This window comes from Lampetra planeri, chromosome 10, assembly GCF_965212315.1.
Source record: "Lampetra planeri chromosome 10, kcLamPlan1.2.h2, whole genome shotgun sequence".
Taxonomy (NCBI): domain Eukaryota; kingdom Metazoa; phylum Chordata; class Hyperoartia; order Petromyzontiformes; family Petromyzontidae; genus Lampetra; species Lampetra planeri.
This window is the reverse complement of record NC_136116.1, coordinates 144,673-171,487: the sequence shown is the minus strand read 5'-3', so window position 1 is coordinate 171,487 and position 26,815 is coordinate 144,673. Positions and strand designations below refer to the sequence as shown.

Below are 26,815 nucleotides of genomic sequence, written 5' to 3'. Positions count from 1 at the left end.
CGGCGGTGCAGCGTCGCTGTCGGCCGGCGTTGGCCGCCCCATCGCTGCTTGCTCTTCTTCATCGCCGTCAGGACTGAAGGTACGTGGCTTACTTCTTGTCTCCATAGCCACTTCTGACGCCAAATGTAACGGGTTCCGGAGACACTTGTAGAGGTAACTTCTTTATTACAATACAACACTCCAAGTCCAACTCTCCAACAGTCCTGATACTCTGTTACAGCCTAGGTACACAGCCTAGATACTCCACTCTGGCTACGCTCTGGAACTCGCCCTCACAAGGTCGTAGAGTCGGGAGTTCCAGAGTCCCACCACTGGCTCTCACAGCATCCCAGGGTCTTCAGATGGCTGGTCGTGGGTCTTGGGTCTTGAGTTACAACTGGACCCTGATCGTCCAGGGAGCTCTCCTTTTATGCCTGGTCCAACGAGGGGTGGGGCCGTGTGCGCCACCAGACATCCCACAGAGCACACACAGCCCCCCCCCGTTGGCGGCGCCAAAAAGGCTTAAGCGCCTGGGAACCCAACGCCTGGCGCCCAGAGGCTTAAGCGTCTGGACTCGCCTGGGATCCCAGAGCCCCCAGCAGCCCCTCCCTTCTTATGTCACTACACTATTATAGGGTCGGTAGATAATAAAATTATAGCGATTAGACAGTATTATTGTAGCGCGGGGGGGGGGGGGTGGGGGTGGCGGCCCAGCCCCTAGTTCGGCCGGGTGGGCGATCTAGGCGAGGCCGGAGGCTCTGCACGGTACTAGGCCTCGACACGCCACACGTCTCAGGCGACGACTTTGTGTTATAAACTCGATATACCCAGCGGTGCCCGGGGGGAAAATACATTTAAAATTTTCTGAAAACTTTAAAACATTACATACCAATGAAAATACAACTGTGTAATTACTTTTAAACCCGACACGCCAAGAATCGATTCTCTGAATCGCGCGAAGGAATCGATGGTTGTAGATTCATTTATAATCGCCCTGTTCCCATTTAAAATAAGTTGATTATAGAGTCGATATCAACTGCTACGAATGGGAAATATCCGGCGTTGACCGGGGCAAAAATATTATTAAAAACTCCTGAAAACTTTCAAACATAACATGGTCAGGGTGAGTGGTGAGGGTGAGTGGTTGTTGTGAGGGTGAGTGGTGAGGGTGAGTGGTGAGGGTGAGTGGCAGTTGTGAGTGGTGATGGGTGAGTGGTGAGCGGTGAGGGGTGAGTGGTGATTGGTGAGCGTGAGTGGTGAGGGTGAGTGGTGAGGGTGAGTGGTGAGGGTGAGTGGTGAGGGTGAGTGCTGAGTGGTGACGGTGAGTGGTGAGAGAGTGGTTAGTTTTGAGGGTGAGTGGTGAGGGTGAGTGGTGAGGTTGAGTGGTGAGGGTTAGTGGAGAGTGGTGGGTGGTGATTGGTCAGTGGTGATTGGTCAGGATGAATGGTGAGTAGTGAGGGTGAGGTTGAGTGGTGAGGTTGAGTGGTGAGGGTGAGTGGTGAGGGTGAGTCGTGGTTGTGACGGTGAGTGGTGAGTGGTGAGGGTGAGTGGTGAGGGTGAGTGGTGAGGGTGAATGGTGAGAGTGAGTGGTGAGGGTGTGATTGGTGAGGATGAGTGGTTAGTGGTCAGGGTGAGTGGTGAGGGTGAGTGGTGAGGGTGATTGGTGAGCGGTGAGGGTGAGTGGTGAGCGTGAGTGGTGAGGGTGAGTGGTGAGAGTGGTTAGTTTTGAGGGTGAGTGGTGAGGGTGAGTGGTGAGGCTGAATGGTGAGGGTGAATGGTGAGAGTGAGTGGTGAGTGGTGAGGGTGAGTGGTGATGGTGAGGGGTGAGTGGTAAGGGTGAGTGGTGAGGTTGAGTGGTGAGTGGTGAGGGTGAGTGCTGAGTGGTGAGGGTGAGTGGTGAGAGAGTGGTTAGTTTTGAGGGTGAGTGGTGAGGGTGAGTGGTGAGGTTGAGTGGTGAGGGTTAGTGGAGAGTGGTGGGTGGTGATTGGTCAGTGGTGATTGGTCAGGATGAATGGTGAGTAGTGAGGGTGAGGTTGAGTGGTGAGGGGGAGTGGTGAGGGTGAGTCATGGTTGTGACGGTGAGTGGTGAGGGTGAGTGGTGAGGCTGAATGGTGAGGGTGAATGGTCAGAGTGAGTGGTGAGTGCTGAGGGTGAGTGGTGACGAAGAGTGGTGAGGTTGAGTGGTGAGTAGTAAGGGTGAGTGGTGATGGTGATGGTTAGTGGTGAGGTTGAGTGGTAAGGGTGAGTGGTGAGGGTTAGTGGTGAGGGTGAGTGGTCAGGGTGAGTGGTGAGGGTGAGTGCTGAGGGTGAGTGGTGAGCGGTGAGGGTGAGTGGTTGTTGTGAGGGTGAGTGGTGAGGGTGAGTGGCAGTTGTGAGCGGTGATGGGTGAGTGGTGAGCGGTGAGGGGTGAGTGGTGAGCGTGAGTGGTGAGGGTGAGTGGCAGTTGTGAGTGGTGATGGGTAAGTGGTGAGCGGTGAGGGGTGAGTTGTGAGTGGTGAGCGTGAGTGGTGAGGGTGAGTGGTGAGTGCTGAGTGGTGAGGGTGAGTGGTGAGAGAGTGGTTAGTTTTGAGGGTGAGTGGTGAGGTTGAGTGATGAGGGTTAGTGGAGAGTGGTGGGTGGTGATTGGTCAGTGGTGATTGGTCAGTGGTGATTGGTCAGGATAAATGGTGAGTAGTGAGGGTGAGGTTGAGTGGTGAGGGTGAGTGGTGAGTCGTGGTTGTGACGGTGAGTGGTGAGGGTGAATGGTGAGAGTGAGGGAGAGTGGTGAGGGTGAGTGGTGATGGTGAGGGTTAGTGGTGAGGTTGAGTGGTAAGGGTGAGTGGTGAGGGTTAGTGGTGAGGGTTAGTGGTGAGGGTGAGTGGTCAGGGTGTGTGGGGAGGGTGAGTGCTGAGGGTGAGTGGTGAGCGGTGAGGGTGAGTGGTTGTTGTGAGGGTGAGGGTGAGTGGCAGTTGTGAGCGGTGATGGGTGAGTGGTGAGCAGTGAGGAGTGAGTGGTGAGGGTGAGTGGTGAGAGAGTGGTTAGTTTTGAGGGTGAGTGGTGAGGGTGAGTGGTGAGGTTGAGTGGTGAGGGTTAGTGGAGAGTGGTGGGTGGTGATTGGTCAGGATGAATGGTGAGTAGTGAGGGTGAGGTTGAGTGGTGAGGGTGAGTGGTGACAAAGAGTGGTGAGGTTGAGTGGTGAGTAGTAAGGGTGAGTGGTGATGGTGAGGGTTAGTGGTGAGGGTGAGTGGTGAGGGTTAGTGGTGAGGGTGAGTGGTCAGGGTGAGTGGTGAGGGTGAGTGCTGAGGGTGAGTGGTGAGCGGTGAGGGTGAGTGGTTGTTGTGAGGGTGAGTGGTGAGGGTGAGTGGCAGTTGTGAGTGGTGATGGGTGAGTGGTGAGCGGTGAGGGGTGAGTGGTGAGCGTGAGTGGTGAGGGTGAGTGGTGAGGGTGAGGGTGAGTGGCAGTTGTGAGTGTTGATGGGTGAGTGGTGAGCGGTGAGTGGTGAGGGTGAGTGGTGAGGGTGAGTGGTGAGGGTGAGTGGTGAGAGAGTGGTTAGTTTTGAGGGTGAGTGGTGAGGGTGAGTGGTGAAGTTGAGTGGTGAGGGTTAGTGGAGAGTGGTGGGTGGTGATTGGTCAGTGGTGATTGGTCAGGATGAATGGTGAGTAGTGAGGGTGAGGTTGAGTGGTGAGTGGTGAGGGTGAGTCGTGGTTGTGACGGTGAGTGGTGAGGGTGAGTGGTGAGGCTGAATGGTGAGAGTGAGTGGTGAGGGAGAGTGGTGAGGGAGAGTGGTGAGTGGTGATGGTGAGGGGTGAGTGATGAGGGTGAGTGGTGACGACGAGTGGTGAGGTTGAGTGGTGAGTAGTAAGGGTGAGTGGTGATGGTGAGGGTGAGTGGTCAGGGTGAGGGTGAGTGCTGAGGGTGAGTGTTGAGCAGTGAGGGTGAGTGGTGAGGGTGAGTGGCAGTTGTGAGTGGTGATGGGTGAGTGGTGAGGGGTGAGTGATGAGTGGTGAGGGTGAGTGCTGAGTGCTGAGTGGTGAGGGTGAGTGGTGAGAGAGTGGTTAGTTTTGAGGGTGAGTGGTGAGGGTTAGTGGTGAGGTTGAGTGCTGAGGGTTAGTGGAGAGTGGTGGGTGGTGATTGGTCAGTGGTGATTGGTCAGGATGAATGGTGAGTAGTGAGGTTGAGTGGTGAGGGTGAGTCGTGGTTGTGACGGTGAGTGGTGAGTGGTGAGGGTGAGTGGTGAGGCTGAATGGTGAGTGTGAATGGTGAGAGTGAGTGGTGATGGTGAGGGGTGAGTGGTGACGAAGATTGGTGAGGTTGAGTGGTGAGTAGTAAGGGTGAGTGGTGATGGTGAGGTTGAGTAGTAAGGGTGAGTGGTGAGGGTGAGTGCTGAGGGTGAGTGGTCAGGGTGAGTGGGGAGGGTGAGTGCTGAGGGTGAGTGGTGAGCGGTGAGGGTGAGTGGTTGTTGTGAGATTGAGGGTGAGTGGCAGTTGTGAGCGGTGATGGGTGAGTGGTGAGCGTGAGTGGTGAGGGTGAGTGGTGAGGGTGAGTGGCAGTTGTGAGTGGTGATGGGTGAGTGGTGAGCGGTGAGGGGTGAGTGGTGAGTGCTGAGTGGTGAGGGTGAGTGGTGAGAGAGTGGTTAGTTTTGAGGGTGAGTGGTGAGGGTGAGTGGTGAGGTTGAGTGGTGAGGGTTAGTGGAGAGTGGTGGGTGGTGATTGGTCAGGATGAATGGTGAGTAGTGAGGGTGAGGTTGAGTGGTGAGGGTGAGTGGTGAGGGTGAGTCGTGGTTGTGACGGTGAGTGGTGAGGGTAAGTGGTGAGGGTGAGTGGTGAGGCTGAATGGTGAGGGTGAATGGTGAGAGTGAGTGGTGAGTGGTGAGGGAGAGTGGTGAGGGTGAGTGGTGATGGTGAGGGGTGAGTGGTGAGGCTGAGTGGTGACAAAGAGTGGTGAGGGTGAGTGGTGATGGTGAGGGTTAGTGGTGAGGTTGAGTGGTAAGGGTGAGTGGTGAGGGTTAGTGGTGAGGGTGAGTGGTCAGGGTGAGTGGTCAGGGTGAGTGGTCAGGGTGAGTGGTGAGGGTGAGTGCTGAGGGTGAGTGGTGAGCGGTGAGGGTGAGTGGTTGTTGTGAGGGTGAGTGGTGAGGGTGAGTGGCAGTTGTGAGTGGTGATGGGTGAGTGGTGAGCTGTGAGGGGTGAGTGGTGAGCGTGAGTGGTGAGGGTGAGTGGTGAGGGTGAGTGGCAGTTGTAAGTGGTGATGGTGAGGGTTAGTGGTGAGGTTGAGTGGTAAGGGTGAGTGGTGAGGGTTAGTGGTGAGGGTGAGTGGTCAGGGTGAGTGGTGAGGGTGAGTGCTGAGGGTGAGTGTTGAGCAGTGAGGGTGAGTGGTTGTTGTGAGGGTGAGTGGTGAGGGTGAGTGGCAGTTGTGAGTGGTGATGGGTGAGTGGTGAGTGGTGAGTGGTGAGGGTGAGTGGTGAGGGTGAGTGCTGAGTGGTGAGTGGTGAGAGAGTGGTTAGTTTTGAGGGTGAGTGGTGAGGGTGAGTGGTGAGGTTGAGTGGTGAGGGTTAGTGGAGTGTGGTGGGTAGTGATTGGTCAGGATGAATGGTGAGTGGTGAGGGTGAGTGGTGAGGGTGAGTCGTGGTTGTGACGGTGAGTGGTGAGGGTAAGTGGTGAGGGTGAGTGGTGAGGCTGAATGGTGAGGGTGAATGGTGAGAGTGAGTGGTGAGTGGTGAGGGAGAGTGGTGAGGGTGAGTGGTGATGATGAGGGGTGAGTGGTGAGGCTGAGTGGTGACAAAGAGTGGTGAGGTTGAGTGGTGAGTAGTAAGGGTGAGTGGTGATGGTGAGGGTTAGTGGTGAGGTTGAGTGGTAAGGGTGAGTGGTGAGGGTTAGTGGTGAGGGTGAGTGGTCAGGGTGAGTGGTCAGGGTGAGTGGTGAGGGTGAGTGCTGAGGGTGAGTGGTGAGCGGTGAGGGTGAGTGGTTGTTGTGAGGGTGAGTGGTGAGGGTGAGTGGCAGTTGTGAGTGGTGATGGGTGAGTGGTGAGCGGTGAGGGGTGAGTGGTGAGCGTGAGTGGTGAGGGTGAGTGGCAGTTGTGAGTGGTGATGGGTGAGCGTGAGTGGTGAGGGTGAGTGGTGAGGATGAGTGCTGAGTGGTGAGGGTGAGTGGTGAGAAAGTGGTTCGTTTTGAGGGTGAGTGGTGAGGGTGAGTGGTGAGGTTGAGTGGTGAGGGTTAGTGGAGAGTGGTGGGTGGTGATTGGTCAGTGGTGATTGGTCAGGATGAATGGTGAGTAGTGAGGGTGAGTGGTGAGGGTGAGTCGTGGTTGTGACGGTGAGTGGTGAGGGTGAGTGGTGAGGCTGAATGGTGAGGGTGAATGGTGAGAGTGAGTGTTGAGTGGTGAGGGAGAGGGGTGAGTGGTGATGGTGAGGGGTGAGTGGTGAGGATGAGGGGTGAGTGGTGAGGGTGAGTGGTGACGACGAGTGGTGAGGTTGAGTGGTGACTAGTAAGGGTGAGTGGTGATAGTGAGGGTGAGTGGTGATAGTGAGGGTTAGTGGTGAGGGTGAGTGGTGAGGGTGAGTGCTGAAGGTGAGTGTTGAGCAGTGAGGGTGAGTGGTTGTTGTGAGGGTGAGTGGTGAGGGTGAGTGGTGATGGGTGAGGGGTGAGTGGTGAGGGTGAGTGGTGAGAGAGTGGTTAGTTTTGAGGGTGAGTGGTGAGGGTGAGTGGTGAGGTTGAGTGGTGAGGGTTAGTGGAGTGTGGTGGGTGGTGATTGGTCAGGATGAATGGTGAGTAGTGAGGTTGAGTGATGAGTGGTGAGGGTGAGTCGTGGTTGTGACGGTGAGTGGTGAGTGGTGAGGGTGAGTGGTGAGGGTGAGTGGTGAGGCTGAATGGTGAGGGTGAATGGTGAGTGGTGAGGGTGAGTGGTGATGGTGAGGGGTGAGTGGTGAGGGCGAGTGGTGACGAGGAGTAGTGAGGTTGAGTGGTGATTAGTAAGGGTGAGTGGTGATGGTGAGGGTTAGTGGTGAGGTTGAGTGGTGAGGGTTAGTGGTGAGGGTGAGTGGTCAGGGTGAGTGGTGAGGGTGAGTGCTGAGGGTGAGTGTTGAGCGGTGAGGGTGAGTGGTTGTTGTGAGGGTGAGTGGTGAGGGTGAGTGGCAGTTGTGAGTGGTGATGGGTGAGTGGTGAGGGTGAGTGCTGAGGGTGAGTGCTGAGGGTGAGTGGTGAGAGAGTGGTTAGTTTTGAGGGTGAGTGGTGAGGGTGAGTGGTGAGATTGAGTGGTGAGGGTTAGTGGAGAGTGGTGGGTGGTGATTGGTCAGGATGAATGGCGAGTAGTGAGGGTGAGGTTGAGTGATGAGTGGTGAGGGTGAGTGGTGAGTGGTGACGGTGAGTGGTGAGGGTGAGTGATGAGGCTGAATGGTCAGGGTGAATGGTGAGAGTGAGTGGTGAGTGGTGAGGGAGAGTGGTGAGGGACAGTGGTGAGAGTGAGTGGTGAGGGTGTTTGGTGATTGGTGAGTAGTGATGGTGAGTGGTGAGGATGAGTGGTGAGGGAGATTGGTGAGGGAGATTGGTGAGTTGTGAGGGTGAATGGTGAAGGTGAGTTGTGAGTGGTGAGTGGTAAGTGGCAGTTGTGAGTGGTGATGGGTGAGTGGTGAGGGGTGAGTGGTGAGTGGTGAGGGTGAGTGCTGAGTGGTGAGGGTGAGTGGTGAGAGAGTGGTTAGTTTTGAGGGTGAGTGGTGAGGGTGAGTGGTGAGGGTTAGTGGAGAGTGGTGGGTGGTGATTGGTCAGTGGTGATTGGTCAGGATGAATGGTGAGTAGTGAGGCTGAGTGGTGAGGGTGAGTGGTGAGGGTGAGTCGTGGTTGTGACGGTGAGTGGTGATGGTGAGTGGTGAGGGTGAGTGGTGAGGGTGAGTGGTGAGGCTGAATGGTGAGGGTGAATGGTGAGAGTGAGTGGTGAGGGTGAGTGGTGAGTCGTGGTTGTGACGGTGAGTGGTGAGGGTGAGTGGTGAGGCTGAATGGTGAGGGTGAATGGTGAGAGTGAGGGAGAGTGGTGAGGGTGAGTGGTGATGGTGAGGGGTGAGTGGTGACGAAGAGTGGTGAGGTTGAGTGGTGAGTAGTAAGGGTGAGTGGTGATGGTGAGGTTTAGTGGTGAGGTTGAGTAGTAAGGGTGAGTGGTGAGGGTTAGTGGTGAGGGTGAGTGGTCAGGGTGAGTGGTGAGGGTGAGTGCTGAGGGTGAGTGTTGAGCGGTGAGGGTGAGATTGAGTGGTGAGGGTTAGTGGAGAGTGGTGGGTGGTGATTGGTCAGTGGTGATTGGTCAGGATGAATGGTGAGGTTGAGTGGTGAGGGTGAGGGTGAGTGGTGACGGTGAGTGGTGAGGGTGAGTGATGAGGCTGAATGGTCAGGGTGAATGGTGAGAGTGAGTGGTGAGTGGTGAGGGAGAGTGGTGAGGGACAGTGGTGAGAGTGAGTGGTGAGGGTGTTTGGTGATTGGTGAGTAGTGACGGTGAGTGGTGAGGGAGATTGGTGAGTTGTGAGTGGTGAAATACCTTCGTATCTGTGTATATATGTAAGGTTATTAAGAAATATATTTTTCACCCGGGCAACGCCGGGTACTTCTGCTTGTCTGTAATTAACCTTCTGGAGACGGCTTGTTTAATCGGTCCTTATATTTCAATTCTTCAGTTCACAAACACTCCCCGTTGCTGGCAGGCAACGGGAAGCGGGCAGACAGCCCACAAGAGACGCACCGCCACGTGGCACCCGGAGCCCCGCTCGCACGTGGCCCCTCTCTCTCTTCGTTCCGTGTCTGACCACGTGTCTCTGATCTCTCCCCTTATTTAACGCCTGGGTCACGTGGTACACTCCAGCCAATCCTTAATAGCCTGCGCCGAATGTTCCAGATTCCCCATCAACTCCCGGGACCACGCCCCTTACTTGTCTTCCCATTGGCTGAGGCCAAGACCAGCAGAACCAATCACCCTAGCTGACATCCCGTAATCACGCCGAGGCCATGCTCCCAGGCTCTCCCCCCATTGGCTGTAAAGCGGGACCGGCAGAGCCGATCACTACGTGAGCCGGACATAGGCTCTTATTACATATCAGTTACCAAGTCAGCCTTCTTCAGTGGTCGCTTACAGCACTTGCTCCAACAGTTTGTTAAAGGCTTTATAGGGAATATTTGTCTTTGTGTGTTTGAATGCAGGCAGCCAACATGCCAGACCAGGAGCTGTTTGAGCTCATAGCAGAGAACCGCTCCATGTCACGCAAGCTGGAGGATTACGGTGCCCAGAAGTCGACGTCCATCAGCACGGCGCGCCGCCTTGCCGAGTTCCTGGGGGACCAAATGGTGAAGGACGCCGGACTGAGTTGTCGATTCGTAATTTCACGTCGGCCAGAGGGAGCCCCAGTCACAGAGAGGTATGAGGCCATGGGGATGCACCCACACCGTTAGGCAGTGGCTGCAGTTCAATATCTGACAGGCTACCCTGATTAATATTGAAGATTTATCAACCATAAATGCTATTCGTTGTCGACTTCACAGCTGATGCTCACGATCCTGTGACGTAATGCGAAGAACAGTAGTATGTTGTGTGTTGGTGCCAGTTTAAATTTGGTAAATTTTGAAAATGACTTGCACGTGACTTTACTGGGAATGATCAGTTTAAGTTGGGTGTTATGTTCCTGGAAAACACGATTCAAACTGATACGACGTTAACTGATCAGCTGTCTTCCATTAGAATTAACTAAAATACAGGGGATTCCTTCCAGCTCTCCAATACTCCATATGTAAAGTCTTAATAAAGCAAAGATTATACAATGTTTTGAGGAAGAATACTAAATAACAGAGAAAAGTAGTTACAAGATAAATTTACAAAAAAATAAATTCATTTTGTTCCATGAAACAATAAAATAAGATACGTAATAGGTACTTAGCGTCATAGGTACATAAATATGTACTTATGGTATACCGTATTTTCTCGCATATAACCCGCAGACGCATATACCCCGCAAAAATAGCGTTTTGTGTAAAACAAATTTCAGATAGCCCGCACCTCCATATACCCCGCATGCATTCATATCTTTAATGTTGTTGCCGCAGCTTAATTCCATCATATTAATACAAAGTTTACATTTGTAATACATTCCACTATCAATTGTTAACATTAAAATCATAACGTGCATAAGGAAAACAAACTAACCGGAAACGAGTGAACTTAAAACCGTAAATAAGTAACAAAAGTAAATATTAAATAAATAATTAATACATAACTGGTAGATGAGTAAGTAAGCGAACTGTTAGGCTTGCCAGCATTCGACCTCATCATATTACAGCTACTGGACTGGTAGTTACCCCTGTACAGTTTTAGTACTGGTAGATTGCGCACTGCGCAAATAATAGCGGCACTCCGGTAACGCCATTGCCTCCTGGCAACAAAGCCATTGGAAGTTTGATACAAAACTCATGGTCACGACTGTATAGTGCTCAGCCAATAGCAGTGGCCTACGGGACTCAGAAATTATGATTCCGCGTCTGGTAGACGCTTGCTAAGGCCCTTCCCATTGTGCAATCCATTGCTTCAGCTGAAACTATCGCACCTCCCTACAGCCACTGAAAGTATTATGGTAAGCAAAGTGCGCCCACTTCAAAAATTGTCGTTTCATTGTACAAACAATTCGAATAATTTAACATGTGCAATTTTAGTGTGAGTGGTTTATTCAGCAGTGCTTTAGTCAAAGGTAAGGGTTGCATAGTGGATAGTCCTACCATGAAAAGATTAAACGAGTTATGACATGTCACACGTGTAAAATATTTTTGGGATAGCCCGCACCTCCATCTACCCCGCAGGGTCTTATTTTGTTTGTAAAAAGTGGTATACCCCATGGGTTATATGCGGGAAAATACGGTATTTGCTCACATGTACATGTCCATGGGTGAATGACAACAACAAATGATGTAACTTATTACCACTACACTGCTCAAAGTAGTCCCTACGCCACCCCAGAGCAAGCACGCGCAGCACAGAAACACAACTTAGTGAGTGATCGAGCAACTTCAAAGTGATAATAAACAATTTTGTCAACGACAATAAAACTGATCGACGACTTCGATTGATAATAATGTCCCTTAGTTTCCAACGATGTTAAAACGATAAGACGTAAACTGATACGACTTAAACTGATCATTGCCGGTATTGGGAAACGTCTCGTCTCCTGAAAAAGACTCGTTAAGGCTGTGATTTAATGACAGTAGTTGCTAATGCCATGACTGTGTAACCAACAAGATTTTAATGATTGTGTAATTTGCTCTAATAATCCAAAACCATCTTCCATTAAAATTTTTGTCATGCAAATCCATGTCTGGTTTTTGGTCAGGCTTCAAAAATGACACAAAGACTTGCATATGTTTTCACAGGTTGACATACATCTTTTTAACTTATAAAAACATCCATGTCTGGTTTTAAGTTGGGTCTTACAACGTGGATCTTTCATGAAGAGTTTTCAATCTTAACAGGGTTCGTCAGAGTGGCCGCAGAATGCAGTGTGAAGGATGTGCGAAGGATGTGGAGCAATTGTGATTATTACTGCTTGATTGTGTGAATGTGTGAGACAGGGCTATCCCACTGGCGATATTCCAGGCTGAGCCGAGTGTCAGCAAGCACTATCTACGCAAGTGGCTCAAGAGTCCCTCTCAACAAGACTTTGACATCCGATCGGTGAAGAGCACAACAGTGGACCTACCCATTCCATTGGCCAGCTAAACAACATTAGCTATTGTTGTTTAGCATGTGTACTTCTATGAACCTTGTTATTACAGAGCCTATCATATACAGATTGTATTGTTATTGCATTTGTTTATCAAGGAAAGCTTCACCGAGTCTGAAGACTTTTTCAGGAGGGTCCTCCCAAGTTTTCGTATAAGCTGGCAATTGATATTTGTGGTGTAATCTTTCAAATTTGGAATATGACGATGATAATTGTGGTGATGGGCATGAAGGTGCTGATATTGGTCGTGGAGGTGGTGGTGGTTAGAGGCAGTCACCCTCCAAAAACAATGGAGGGCAGAGGAGTGACGCTCAACAATGAGCAGAGCGCCGGCGACGAACACCCAGAGAGTTGGCACAATGGGGAACAGAGTTGGTGCATCTTACAGTCATCTCAATCGGTCAACCCATAGCACCTGAGTCTGTTCCATGACCTGACAGTGAGCCTTCGACACTTTACATGGCCTCAAAGTGCACCTAGCCTGGCACAAGTGCTGTGGTGACATTACTGCCATTTAGTGGCAAATGTAACTTTTACAAACATTTACTAAGTACAAACAAACACATTTGCAAATTCTTTGGTGCATATACATCGCATTTCCTCTTCTCAGACAGTGAAAGGTGAAACAAATAAAAAATTTGACGAAAATGTAGAAAAAATTGAAGAACGTTGCGAAAGAGATAGGTTCGCTCTAGACGCAGCTGCAGACTGACGGGCTATATTGTACATATGCATACGGCGGAAGAGCAGAGCAGTGCCTAATGAATGCTACCGACTCGGCGTCAGTAGCATTCGTTAGGCGGTCGTAGAATCGAGTGTTAGTCATTACTGTAGAGGTTTTTTTTACTATAAGAGAGGCCGCAAAAGCAGGGGATCGCAAGTCGAGCCGTCTAAAGTTGCGGGTCACCTATACCCGGTGCAGTGTGTAAACATTGCTACTTCAAAGGTGCTCCCTAACAGCACTTGAGCTTTGTCTTTTTGGTGGGGGTGGTTTTGGTGATGGTGGTGATGAATGGGGTGGTGATGATGCAGATGGTGGAGGTGGTGGGGTTGCTGTATTGTTTAACATGGAACACGTTCGTTGCAGATATTGGACTGGGATTACTACATAGAGCGACTGGGCAGCGCTATACAGAAGATCATCACGATCCCAGCTGCCCTGCAACAGGTACATTCAGCTTACAGGGCCCTGCATCGACCGAATGCCAGGGGGCCCTCGGATACATGGGCACACGGATACACTGCGTGCGTTGTGCATGCGGCTGCAGGGGTCCGGCTAAGCTCAGTGCGGCCGTGCCAAGCCCAGTGCCTGTGGATGGGAGGCCTGTATAACATGCTAACTATTTGTTCCGGAGCACCAGTAAGTTGAACAATTCTCTTTCGGTAAAGCCACGTAGATAGAAAAAAATTATCAAAATAATAACAATGTCACGATGTTTCGATCACAACACAAGCAATCGTCATATCAGGTGAAAAAAGAGGGGGAAAGCTGCCGAGGCAGGCTGTTTATAAATATGACATTGTTTGAAATTACGACAAACATCATCAGGACAAGATCTGGGAAGACAGAATAACAATGCAGGAATTGTGACTTTGGCTGTGAGGATTGTTCTTCAACTTTGCGGTGAGCTGAAACAAATGCCACGTTGTTAAACACTCGTACGCGTGACTATTCATTCATGTCGGGTGGTGGATGGTCTTAACGACGCAGATTTGTTCAGGTCATTATATGGCCTCATTATATGGCCTCACCAAAATCAATTACAAATCAACACTGACCATATTTAGCCAGGTGGTGGTGACGCTTGCCTGTAGTCCAGCACCGTGGAGGCAGCAAGGGTTGGTGGATCTTACAAACGCTGTGAAACTCCCTTCCCATGAGCATCGAGGAGGTGCCATATCCTGGCTCACCAAGAGAAGTTGGTAAAGTAAAATATGGACTCCCACCTGTACCATCTGTATGGGATAGAGTGTCTCTTCCTCGCATGTGTGGGTTTCTCCAGGTGCTCCGGTTTCCTCTCACATGTAAACACTCATTAATTGTCCAATAACAGCTTAATATATAGAGGACCGCAGAGCTTGGGTAATTATTGGTGCCAGCTCATTGCGTGGATGCCTTCCTGCTCGACTGTGATCCCTCCTGCCTCCGATTCTTTCTTTTTCTTCGAGAGCGAGTGAACACCGTGTGCGTTACAAGTTAATGATTACTGCGCACTTCTCGCGGAGCTGCAATGTCCAACGTCCAGGCCATCCCCCCGGTGGCGGCTGGTGCTGCCGCCATCCCAACCTTTCATTGCCACTGTTCACATCACCGCGTCTGCGCAGGTGAAGAACCCAGTCCCGCGAGTCAGACACCCGGACTGGCTCCACAAGAAGCTGCTGGAGAAGAGCGACGCCTACAAACAGAAGAAGATCAACGAGCTATTCACAGCGTCTGAGAAGCGACAGGTAGTAAGGTCACACTCAGCGTGGTCTGTTTGTCTCTGTACGTGTGTGTTTAAAGATACGGACAGACCATAGTAGAGGGATTGAATCAGCTGCCCTTCTCCAAATAAAACTCCAATAACAAGTCCCATAGTTTGGAGTGACTCCTTTGGTTACCTGTGGCTTACAGTAAAGAAAGGCATAGTGATTTCCTGTTCAATTGAGTATTGAGATGGTGCTCATCTCCTGTTTATAACCCTGAGCCAGTGGTGGAATTTAAACATTCCTATTACATACGGGGGCAAGTCTCTAAATAGGCAAACCACTGTTGACTTCCCTACAAAATGCGAAGCATTTGGGGGATGTTGGGCTGAGTCAATCCCGCAACCTGGATTTGAGCTCGCAACCCTTTGATTGCGAGCTGCTCGTTCTGCTTCTGAGCCACCAGACTGGTTGTGACTCAATGCAATCAGAGGTCGCGTTCTAAAATCTGACCAAAAAATGCCTTGGTCGGCAAATACACAGTGGATAGCCACTCGTGCCTTGAGGGCTCAGCGCTGGCTCGCCTCGGATGTACAATTGGAAAAGGGGTATTTGTTGGCCATCAGACAGGAATGTTGCGAGTCACCAGCTCCATGCTTGCGTGGATGCTTGCGACAGGTGTCGGGTCAGCAGGCGGGTGCCGCCAGCGTGGAGGACATGGAGGACTTCGGGGCGTCCCACGTGGCTCCACTGGGCCCTGTGCCCATGGCGACCAAGCGCAAGCGGGCGGAGGTGGAGAGCCAGGACCGTGAGTCCCAGGACCTAGAGCTCACGCAAACGTGGAGAGAGATCCTGGGGCCACCCCCTTCCATCGGGACCACCGCGGTGGGTGGACATGTGTGGCGTGGGTCTTGCTGAGCACATGTGTGGTTGTGTGCTGTCATGTGGGAGCGATTCACTTTTTAAAACAACGTGCATCGCGTAAATGTGCATTGTGAAAAATTCTTATGAATTATTATTGCTCTACTTGTTTACACATGAAAGTCTCACTGAGCCTCGAGACTCTTTCTCAGGAGGGTCCTGACAAGTTATCCCAGTAGAGGGTGATGTTGCTGCTGTGTCTAATCCCAATTGAGTAATTGGAATTTTTTGGCCAATATCAGTAACATGTATGCCTTTTTTAGCTATGAGAGGAAACCAGAGAAAAATCTGCAATTAGATCAGGGGTTCCCGACCTTTCTGAACCCAAGGATTGTCCCTGTGAACCTTCACAAGACGTTTGTGGACCACCCTGCACCAATAACACCGTTTTCTACATTAAAACTATTTTAAATCATAGAATCTACAAAAGTTCCACGGACCACTTCCCATGGTCTTGCATAACACAGGTTGGGTACCGCTCATCTAGAGAATTTGTGTTTTTACTATTGAGATACAATGTACACTATTGCCCAATTTAGCATGGCCAAGGGACAAGACTGGCAGACACTGTCCAGCTCCACTGTGTGGGTGTGTGCTTCGCGTGCATTCAACAGGAGGAGATGGCCACCTGGATTCGCTTTCACAAGAAAAAGTGGGAGATCCAAACACGGCAGCGCAAGGATCGCTCCAAGCGCAGGCGGTGCGGCTCGGGCGAGGGGGGCCCAACAGCTCATGGAACGAGGGGCCCCCTGAGGGGAGGGAGCGCCCTCAACACCGGCCTGGGGGGCTTCCTGATGCGGGCTGCACGCTCCCTCCTGAGTACTCCCTGGCAGATCGTGCAGGTGCGTCTGGCTAGGGCTTTGTTATTGTTTTGCTTGTTTACCCAGGAAAGTCTCATTGTGTCTTAACACTCCTTTTCAGGAGGCTCAGTGCTTACCAACAATGGCCGACTCTTCTTTGAATGACTTGACAGGATCTTTTAGCATAGTGTAGAGATGTTATGCACTCTCCATGCTATCAGCCGGTAGTATCCCACACGTGTCAATAGGGGGCGGTAGTGTTACTGAGCCCAACGGTAACCCTGATGGGAAAACGGATCCTGGGACGCAGACCCCAGGAGGAGGGGCTGGGGGATGACATCACCCTTCTAGGACCTGGTGGAAGGTCCTGGAAGGAAAGCGTGGCTGGGGCGGAGCAAGCCACGGATTTGAACGGTCCAGGCAGTCGTCGTCCACCCGAAGACCAATAGCCTCCTGAAGAGAAGAGCCCATGGGCAGAGTAGTACCCCTGGCAAGGGTCGACTCCAGCTTATAGACCAGTGAAGACCAAGCTTCACTCAAGAAGGGTTAGAATACCCAGTGAGAGGCGTATCGGGTGTGAGGGGCCGTTACCCCTTTGTGTTAAGGTTTACTTGTTAAATAAAATATGTATTGCCTCAGAGCGAGTCTCCTCTAGTTATTGACCCACTACAATAGTGTAGTGACATAGGACGTCACTACTGTGTCGGCCCGTACGAGGGCTGGGGGCCCCAAGAGGGTGCCTGGGGGGTCACGTGGTGGAGGGACCCAGACCTTCCCGTGAGGTGGGGGAAGGGAGGCGTGGCCTGGGAAGGGAGGCGTGGCCTGGGCAGAGCCGGCCACGCCTGGGCGGAGCCGGCCACGCCGGAGCGGATATAAGCGGGGTGTGGATGCAGAGCGGGGCTGTTACCCAAACCAATGAATTAATTTATTGACATTTTTCAAAACAAGGTAGTGAATCGGTGCATTTTAAATCGAAATTACGTTCCCTCATTCGTTGGTGACGTTTTCGTGAATCAACCTAAAGAGAAGCAACGTAAATGGAGGAATTCCTGTAATACACAGTATGAACCAGGGAGGCCTACGGGATCGAACTGTGAACCAATGCAATAAGCGGCGAATGTTGGGCCATGTCACCACCTTATGTCTCTGTGATGCTAGAAGTGGTTGTGGGGTAGTGTTGTGAGGTAGTGCTGCTGGGTAGTGTTGTGAGGTAGTGCTGTGGTGTAGTATTGTGAGGTAGGGCTGCGGTGTAGTGCTGCGGAGTTTCAGGGTGCAGTTGTGCGGGGTAGAATTGTGCATTGTTCAATGGAGTTTCTTTAACAAGTAGTATTTCGCGACCAATATTATTAAAAATAAAGGTTTTATGGGTTGGATCGTGTAATTATAAATGTGTCGTTAACCCACCACCACCCGACACAGCCAATTAGTAAGGTTTGTCACGGAAATAATACATGATAATTAGTTACTACTTAAGCACACCAGTGTATTGAATAGTAAACCCACAAGATTTACAATTTGAGTGACATTTTGGTGGTGATTACAACCAGCTTCATCAGACGTTTCACTGGTGATTACAACCTGCTTCATCAGGCGATTTGCCAGAATTGTGGCAAATTGCTTGATGAAGCTGGTTGTAATCACCAGCGAAACGTCGTAGTCAAATCGTAAATCTTGTGGGTTTATTCTCAAACACACCGGTGTGCTGAAGTAGTAACTAATTGGCACGTTTTGTTTACATGTGTGGGTGTGTGAGACAGATCGCAGAGGGCACGCAGGCGGGCATGTTTCGCGTGTGGTGTGTGGTTGGCACCGAGCTGCACGTTGTGAAATTGCACATCCCGCGCATCTTCTACGTGAACCAGCGCGTTGCCAAGCCCGATGAGGGGCCCAACTACCGCAAGGTGCGCCTGGTCATGTCCACGGTACCACCCATGCACTTTCAGGATGCGACCTTTCAACATGTTGAATGGAGGTTTTGTGCCATACAGTGGACATTAAAGACGCATTGGCTAGAACCAATATTTTTTATAATGGAGATATGGGAATCAACATTAACATGCACGAAGATTATTTGGCTAATTATTTATTGTCCGTAGAATCCTAATTAATCTTAGCTGTGATCGCTGGGTTTCTATTCAAATAAACAGTAAGCTAGTGTCGATTACGTCGTCACCACGAGATGGCAATGCTTTAGAAATGGCACGAAGGAAAACACGAAACAATGGAAATTCTACAATTGTATTCAATTGCAATACTGACAATGTGATTTTAATCGTGAGATTGTGATTTTTTGGCCAGCGCGAGTGTGGATACTGTACGCTAAAGTCGCTTCATTGCTATTTTTGTGTGATGTGGTGCGGTTTGGTGTGGGGTTGTGCGGTGTGGCGCTGTGAGCGATACGGTGCTGTTTGCGGTGTGATGTGTGCGGTGCAATGGGTGCGGTGCAATGGGTGCGGTGCAATGGGTGCGGTGCAATGGGTGCGGTGCAATGGGTGCGGTGCAATGGGTGCGGTGCAATGGGTGCGGTGCAATGGGTGCGGTGCAATGGGTGCGGTGCAGGTGAACCGTGTGCTGCCACGTTCAAACCCGGTGCTCAACCTGTACGAGTACACAGTGGCCGAGGAGCTGTACCAGCAGCACTTGAACCAAATCAACGCTGACCTCGCCGCACCGCACATTGAGGGTGTTTACGAGACACAGGTGAGTGCGCCTACATCCTCTAGGTCAGTTTGGCCTAAAATGAGGACTCTGATACAGCCTGCTTTACTATTGTTATTATGCTTGTCTCCAGATTATTTTTGACGAGACTTCTGCCAATGTTCCGTAGCAGCGTGCGATGTTGCAACATGTAATCCCAATAGGTAATTTGCAAGGCATTTTTCAGCATTGGGATATTTTGGCCAACACCATTTACGTTGAATGGGTTTTTTTTAGCTATGGGTGGAAACCCATGCAGATCAGGGGGAGAACATACAAGCTCCAGACAGATAGGCGCCCAAGTTGGTAATTGGGGCCAGGCCCTTCTTGCCGTAAGGCATGAGCGTCACCACTGTGCCGACCATCTCAAAATCCTGTATAAAAACAAAACATTCGTATTATTAATGATCACTGCTGCTTGTGTGTGTGTGTCCGTCTGCCACCAGGTCCCCCTGATGTTCCGCGCGTTAGTGCAGCTGGGCTGCGTGTGCACGGTGAGCCGCGAGTCGGCGCGGCAGCAGGGAGCCCTCGACATTGACACGTTCCAGCTGGAGCAGCTGGAGATGAGGTCCCTGGCACAGTACTCCTATCTGGAGCCCGGTAGGTGCCCCTGAATAAATCATTCCTAAAAAGATGGACCCAATTTCAAAGCAGAATATTTCACAATTGCAACATGTTACAATTACACTAAAAGTGACAAACGCTTTAATGATTTATCAAGTTTTATTAACCATTTTTTAATGCTCTGTGCCCCTCCGCCTGCTGTACGGACAACATCGTGATGATAGTTGAATTCGTCCCAAACGCCTCTCAGTGTCTTCTTCCAATGAAGTCACCGCTGCCATGATTCTGTTTTTGAGGTCATCCAGATTAGTCGCTAATGGTGGCACAAAAACACGGTCTTTGACGTATCCCCACAAGAAAAAGTCGCAGATTGTGATGTCTGGGGATCTTGGGGGCCAAGAGTGTAACGCCAAGTCTTGGGGTCCCGTGCGATCTATCCAACGTTGAGGCAGTGTGTCTTGTGAATGACTGAGGCTAGGGGCTATTTGTGCGCTGGGAGAGGCATCTAGCAGTAATCATTTGAAACTCTATGCCCCGCCCTTTTAAGTGGTAAGAGTTTCATTCATGGGCGGTTCGTGGTTGCAGAGATATAGCGATTTCAAATCGGGTCCATCTTTTTAAAACACCCTGTATTTTGCATTACTACTACCCAAATGGGAATAACCGGTTAAAATCGATCACCGGTTTAACGCACATTTAGAAATGGTTAGCTATTTTCCGGGTGGCGGTGGTGGCTACGCAGCACATGGCTGCCTGTAGTCCAGCACCGTGCAGGCGACGAGGGTTGGTGGATCGTACAGATGTTGGGAAACCCCCCTTCCCCGTGGGTGTCGAGGAGGTGCTATGACCTGGCTCGCCAGGAGAAGGCGGTACAGAAAATTGCAGACTAATATCATCTGTCCCTTCTGTATGGGATAGTGTTTCTCCCTTGCACACATTGCTTTTTTGTCTGTACTCCAGTTTACTCCCAAATTTATAAACACTCATTAAATGGCAAATAGCATCTTGATATATAGAGGACCGCAAAGCTTGAGCAATTGTTGGCACCGGCTCACCACCGGTTCCTCACAGCAACTGTGAAATGCAATTTGTGTGAACAACAATGATAGAAATGAAACTAAACATTATCAAAACATTATAAACGTAACTATTTTGTCTTTTTAACTGAGAAATTAAGGGAGCTGCCATCGCGTAATGTTTAACACACTGGACTAGCAATCCAGAGGTTACTATAAATAGGTGCATTACAGTTATTCCATTGGCAGGTTGCATATGGTTGGGTAAAGTCTAAGTACACCCACCTCTGGTCAGTGTGGAAAAGTATACCAAATATCCTCTGGCTCCTTCTAAAAGGCCATTTGACCAGCAGTGGCGAACGAGTAATTGCAGGGCTGCACCTTTACCTTTCAGCTGGCAAACAACGGATAATGCACCACGTGGTTTGTACGTTTGCTTGTACCAATCAGGGAATTTGTTACGGATGTTCCACTGGAAACGGCGACCGGTTCCAGACTTTTGGAACCAGTTATCAATTCTGGAAACGACTACCGGTTTATCGATGACCTTTTAACAGTCTTAGTACATTTGGTATTCATGCCATACTTATAGTGGAAGGCTGTAATAAAAGAAGGCACTGCTGTGTTTTACAGATATGCAGTATTCATTTATGCAAATAAGAAAATGCTTGCATTTGTATTGTGCCCATAATGAAATTAAACCCCTCGGAGCACATATTTCTTTAGCCAAGGGTACCCGCTGATGATAGATGTCCCCCTGTTCTGCACAAGGCGACTCAGTACCTGGCCTGCAAGTGGGCATGAGTCTGCTGGCAGTGGGGGCTGATGATTGCTGTTTTAAATCCCAATTGAGTATTTTACAGGAAATCTTCCAATCTGGATAAAGTAGACCGTGACACAGGAACACGAATTTTGTCACAAACATCAATATGACCTTTTGGGGAGTAAGTGGCTGTGGTCTTGTACAAGTATGGACTTTTATGCTTTTTTTCACGAGACTCCACGTTTAATTTGTTACATGTGGTTTATTATCGTGTGGTTAAATATGAAACACATGATTCCAAGAACAGATTCCAAGAACACAGGATGGGATGTTACTATCCTTTGTGCAAGCACTTCCAAGAGTTCATGAACAGTAAGCCTGGTGAAATTTGGGGAGCGGATCGTCAGTAGTGAACCTTTGGTTCCCGGGGTGTTTCGGCCTTTCATACTATACACCCTCCCCAAAGGCGGCCAGCGACAGGGTGATCAATCCTACGCTTGCGTCCCATCCCAATTAGTCATAGGAGTTGCCTTGTTGTTGATAGCCAACATCCCATGGGACTATGCATGGCAGGGGCATCCTCCTCCCTGAGTCAAGCATTGTTGACTGCATACCTCCTGGCCCTCTCACTTTGGGGCCCAGCTGGGGTCTTTCCTCTTCATCCAGAGCCACTGACTGCTGCCTTCTGCCGCCTCCGATACAGCTCTGATTGCCGAACGCTGGCTCTGGCCCTTAATTCCCAGGTCTCTAAGCAGTCTGGTTGTAGATGTTGTCACAAAACCTCTGCAGCCCACCTCCACTGGTCGGACTTCTGTGTTCCAGCCATGATGCCGTGCTTCGGCAGCTAGATCGGCATAGCGCAGATGTTTTCGCTCATAAGTCCTCCCAGGGTACTGTGAGCTCAATGATGAAGACCTTCTTGAGCGAACGGGACCAGAGCACCATGTCAGGTCTTAGGGTGGTGGTTGCGATCTCCGGAGGAAACACAAGTTGCCGGCCAATGTCAGCTAGCATTTTCCAGTCGCGGGCCAAGCGCAGCTGGTCTCGCTCTAATGGTGTAGAGCCGCTCTTCGGTGGTTTAGCCCCTTCGCGGACAAAGGTCGTCCGTAAGGGGTGTGATGCTGCTGGGGGTGGTAGGGAGTTGGTGGCAGCTCGCTTGTCCTCCAGAGTGGACGCAAGGTTTTTAAGGACTTGGTTGTGACGCCAAGTGTAGCGTCCTTGGGTGAGGCTTGTTTTACACCCTGTGAGAATGTGCCTGAGGTTGGCTGGCATGGAACAGAGGGCACAGTCCGGATCTTCACCATACCATTGGTGAAGATTAACTGGTGTTGGAAGGACGTCATATGTTGCTCTGATGGAAAAGCTCAACCGCCTTGCTTCCATGGCCCACAGATCCTTCCAGCTGATCTTCCTCTTCTCCACACTGTCCCATCGAGTCCACTGTCCCTGTTTGGCAAGAGAGACTGCCTTCGCCCACCTTGCAGCCTCCTCCTGATGGCGTACTTCCTGCACTACCATCTTCCGCCGCTCTGGTGCAGTGGCCTTACTCCAAACAGCACGGCTAGTTAGCCCAATGCCTCCTCTCCCTTGCTGAACATGACCCACAATGTCAGCATGTCTGAGGGCTGCTGTTGCCTCCTGGACTGCTTTTCCTGGCCTCCATTTGCGCCCAGTTGCCAAGGTCGGCGCGTTGTTGCTCACCACTGGGTCTCGAGATTCATTCAGTGTCATCTGGAGCCTGGTTTTTGCACATTTGAATTCCTCGGTTAGACTGGTGAGGGGCAGCTTGAGGACACCATCTCCATAGAGGCCTATGGTGGTAAGGCATCGTGGAACTCCGAGCCACTTCTTTAAGTAGCTCGTGACTCCTCGATGGCGACATGACATACACACCCCTCTCATAACCTTCTTCTTCATGGGAAACCACTCGGTTATTACATATTTAATAACCACAGCTTTCTGTGCCTTATGCATGATATTTCCTAACCAAATTAACACATTTTCTAGACTTTACAATAAACAAATCCCTATTAAAAACGAACAATTTAAAAACAAAAACTTTATGAACTTGACTAACACTGATTTAACCACTAACATGATTTCTGTCCTTTCTAAATGCCTTAACTTTGCCATTACCCCACGCACAATTCCAGTGGATGAGATAATTGCTGAGGTAGAATCAGCAGTAAGACTCCTTCCACTTAATGAGGCAGAGATGACTAGACACGAGGTTGCCAAAATAATTGAGAATAGTAAAGTACCAAAAGTGAATATTAGCTCGAACGAGGCAAAAGCCTTAAGAGAGCTTCGTCTAAATAAAGATATTCAAATCCTAGCAGCTGATAAGGGCCGCACTACTGTAGTGATTTCATGAGCCGATTATGATAATAAAATTAAACATTTATTAGAGGAAAGTACCTACATTAAAATTAAACGAGATCCAACAGCACCATCCGCCAAGCTGTTTCTCCCACCATACAAAAACAGCCACATGAAACTCCGACCAAAACTATCACGTTACCATACATAGCAGGCGTGACCAAAAATATCTCCAAAATTCTAAACAAACATAAGATCCAAGTCCGATTCAGCACAGTGCATAAAATCCGTGATCTGATTCCATCTATGAAGGATGTCGTTCCTGACTTACAGTATCCTGGAGTCTACAAATTGAGTTGCAGTTGTGGTGATTGCTACATTGGAGAAACGAAACGTCATGTTTCTGATCGTGTCCGCGAGCACAAGTCAGATCTGAAACACGGCAGAACTGATTCTTCGGCCGTTGCCGATCATTGCTACAACTCTGTGGGCTCTCATGAAATTGTCTTTTCCGAGACCAAGGTGCTCTGCAAACCTGGCTACCATCAAAGGTTTGTACACGAAGCCATACAAATATACAAACACGGACATAATTTCAACCGTGATGATGGTTACAAACGGAGTAATCATTGGAAAGATGTGATTAACCATGCAAAAAAGATTTAACTACACTTATTTGGACCATCTTATTTGACAGACAACTATTACAGGTTATTGATAGACAGCCAGTTTTGTTTTACCAGGTTTAGTTTCTTCTTTTTTCACACTTTTGTTATGTAGGCTAGGCGTAGTCACAAATCGTACCTCTCCATAACAAAGGCTCAGCCTTTTGTTATGCAGTCTATTCTTAGTCTTAAGCCTCACCTTACCATATTAATAAAAAGCGTGCCGTACTTGGCCCTTCCCCTCTTCAACCATTATATATACTGAGTGGTAGCTCTTGTAATCTCTCATTTACTTGATACAGCTGTCGTGGCTGTGACGGTTCCACCTGAAGACGGAAGCTTGTGTTGCCTCCGAAACGTCGTGATTTTTATTTTATTTTACTTTTATTAATTTAATTTTTTTACCTACGTGACTTTACCGAAAAAAACGAAGAATATGAATCCAACTAACACTTTGAAACGTAAGACTACTGCAATCATTGCAAATTCATTAATCCCAAAAAATGAGCAATTCCTAATTAAGCCAAGGGCTTCAAAACCACCTAGACTGTATGGGCTACCAAAGATCCATAAAATCGGCATCCCATTACGACCCATAGTCAGTACAATTGGCTCTGCCACATATAAATTAGCAAAATATGTAACTAAACAAATACAGCCCTACATCGGTAGGACATCTTCATTCATAAGAAATTCAGAACATTTTGTGAATGTGATCAAATATATTAAACTTAACCCTAGTGATATTTTGGTGAGTTTTGATGTGATTTCGCTATTCACTAAGGTTCCAGTGAGCGAGTCGCTCACTGGTAAAGAATACAGGTTTACCAAAAGATATTCTGAAACTCGCTGACTATTGTTTAAATATCACTTACTTCTTATGGAGAGGCGAATTATTTAAGCAAAGGGAGGGAGCAGCAATGGGCTCTCCTTTATCTCCTGCTATAGCAAATTTGTACATGGAAAACTTTGAAACCAGAGCACTTGCCTCGAGCAAATTAAAACCATCTTTTAGGTTTAGATATGTGGATGACACTTTGGTTGTCTGGCCACATGGTAAAGATACACTTAACAATTTTCTAAATCATCTCAATGCACAAAACCCGGCCATTCAGTTCACCATGGAAATGGAGGTGAATAACACACTCCCGTTCCTGGATATTTTACTTGGGCATGGCCTAAATGGTAAAATAACACACAGCGTTTACAGAAAGCAAACGCACACTGATGCCTATCTGAATGCAGATTCGCATCATCACCCAGCTCAGAAATCCTCTCTTATCAAGACGCTCATACATCGGGCTAAAACAGTGTCAGATGGTGAAAGTCTAGTGAGAGAGATTAAACATGTTAAAGAAGCACTAAGACAGAATGGCTACAATAATGCTCAAATTAACAGAACACTAAATGCCAAATCACGATCGCAAGGCAACACGTCTGAAAGCGATCAGATTATTAAAACAATAAAAATACCATTTATCTCAGGAGTAACTGACAAATTAGCCCGTGTTTTGCAAAATCAAAACATTACAGTAAGATTTGGTACAGTACACAAAATGCAACAACTAGTAACTTGCACTAAATACGAATTACCTAAATTATCAACAGAAGGTGTATATCGGATTAATTGTTTATGTGGCAGATGCTATATTGGACAGACAGGGCGTAACATTAGTGTAAGACTAAAAGAACACCAGAGAAATATTAAACTATCGCAAACAACTGTCGGCAGTGGCAGAACATGAATGCCAACAGGGACACTCAATTGATTTTGACAACGTTGAAGTGTTGTGTAGAACTAGTTACTACTGGCAAAGACTAATTAGAGAATCTGTAATGCGGGCATAAACGACCTCCCGGAAGTGACGTCATGGGGGGAGGAGTTACGTCACGTGGGGGAGAGGGTAAGGGTCTATAAGGGGGGTAACCGGAAGCAGTCGGGAGTGATCGGAGACTGGGAAAGTGGGAGGCCACGAGGATCGGCACCGTCGGCCAACGGTGACCGACCCCCGGGCAGCAGGAGCAGCGAGGAGGCTGCAGAGAGCAGCGGGTCTGCAAGGGAGGAGTCGCGCAGCAGGGGTCTGCACGACGAGACAGCAGCGGGTCTGCTAGGAGGGAGTTGGGCTACGTGAGCGACAGCAGCCTGGGGCTGCAGAGCAGAGAGTATATAGGGGAGTGCCGTGAGGGAAAAGAGATCGAACCCAAATAAAGGACACAGGACAGAGAGAAGCGTCCGAGTCTTTTATTACACTGGTGTCAAAAGTGTAATGGTATGGCTAAACAACTGAGAAAAAAGAATATTCCGTCTCCGGCATCGGTTTCATCTTCCGACGACGATGACCTTCCTCCTGCGGTGGACCCGACTCCGGCAGAGGAGGAGATCCGTGCTGGGACGAGTGCGGGTCCAGGGGTCCAAGATGTCGCCGCGTCGGCGGACCAGTCTGCACCAAAGGACGCGGATTTAAGATGGAGTCAGATGGCGGAGCAACTTGAAACTCTCAAGAACGTACTTGCACAGTTGTGTGAGCTCGTTACGCCGAGGACGGCGTCGAAAGGCGATGTTGGTGGTCCGCAGGAGCCCGGTTTGTCTTCGATGTCGACGCCATCAGCCACGCGGCACGAAGACGCCATCTTGGGCGTGGCGCACGACGAAAGGCGGGAAGCCGCCATTTTGGGCCCTCCGCGACGGAAGGCCGCCATCTTGTCGACACCAGCTGCGACGCCATGTTGAACATGCCACCGGAGGAGTCAGCGGCTGGAGGGAACGCGCCAAGGCGTCGCAGTCATCACCTAACGACTGTCAAGGAATTCTCCATCGGGGGCGATTGGAGTGCGTTCGCCTGCAGATTTTTGGCGGCGGTACGCTCGGCGAGGTGGACTGACGCCGAGGCATTAGAAGTTCTTCCGACTCTCCTTGATGACGAGTCCGTTAGATTCTTTCGCTCTATAAAAGCCGCGAAGAAGAAAACATTGCG

At 49.7% G+C, this 26,815-nt stretch overlaps 1 protein-coding gene across 2 annotated transcripts in view; it reads left to right on the top strand.

Moving 5' to 3' along the window:
- Nucleotides 1-26,815, top strand: part of POLE (DNA polymerase epsilon, catalytic subunit) — a 109,504-nt gene that overhangs the window by 45,278 nt on the left and 37,411 nt on the right. For both annotated transcript variants that reach the window (XM_078597806.1, XM_078597805.1), the window contains exons 26-34: nucleotides 9,129-9,343; nucleotides 11,538-11,640; nucleotides 12,777-12,857; nucleotides 14,015-14,137; nucleotides 14,774-14,980; nucleotides 15,631-15,858; nucleotides 17,574-17,717; nucleotides 18,376-18,516; nucleotides 18,960-19,113. In XM_078597806.1, coding sequence (XP_078453932.1) covers nucleotides 9,129-9,343; nucleotides 11,538-11,640; nucleotides 12,777-12,857; nucleotides 14,015-14,137; nucleotides 14,774-14,980; nucleotides 15,631-15,858; nucleotides 17,574-17,717; nucleotides 18,376-18,516; nucleotides 18,960-19,113 — 1,396 coding nt within the window. The remainder of the gene's footprint in view (nucleotides 1-9,128; nucleotides 9,344-11,537; nucleotides 11,641-12,776; nucleotides 12,858-14,014; nucleotides 14,138-14,773; nucleotides 14,981-15,630; nucleotides 15,859-17,573; nucleotides 17,718-18,375; nucleotides 18,517-18,959; nucleotides 19,114-26,815) is intronic.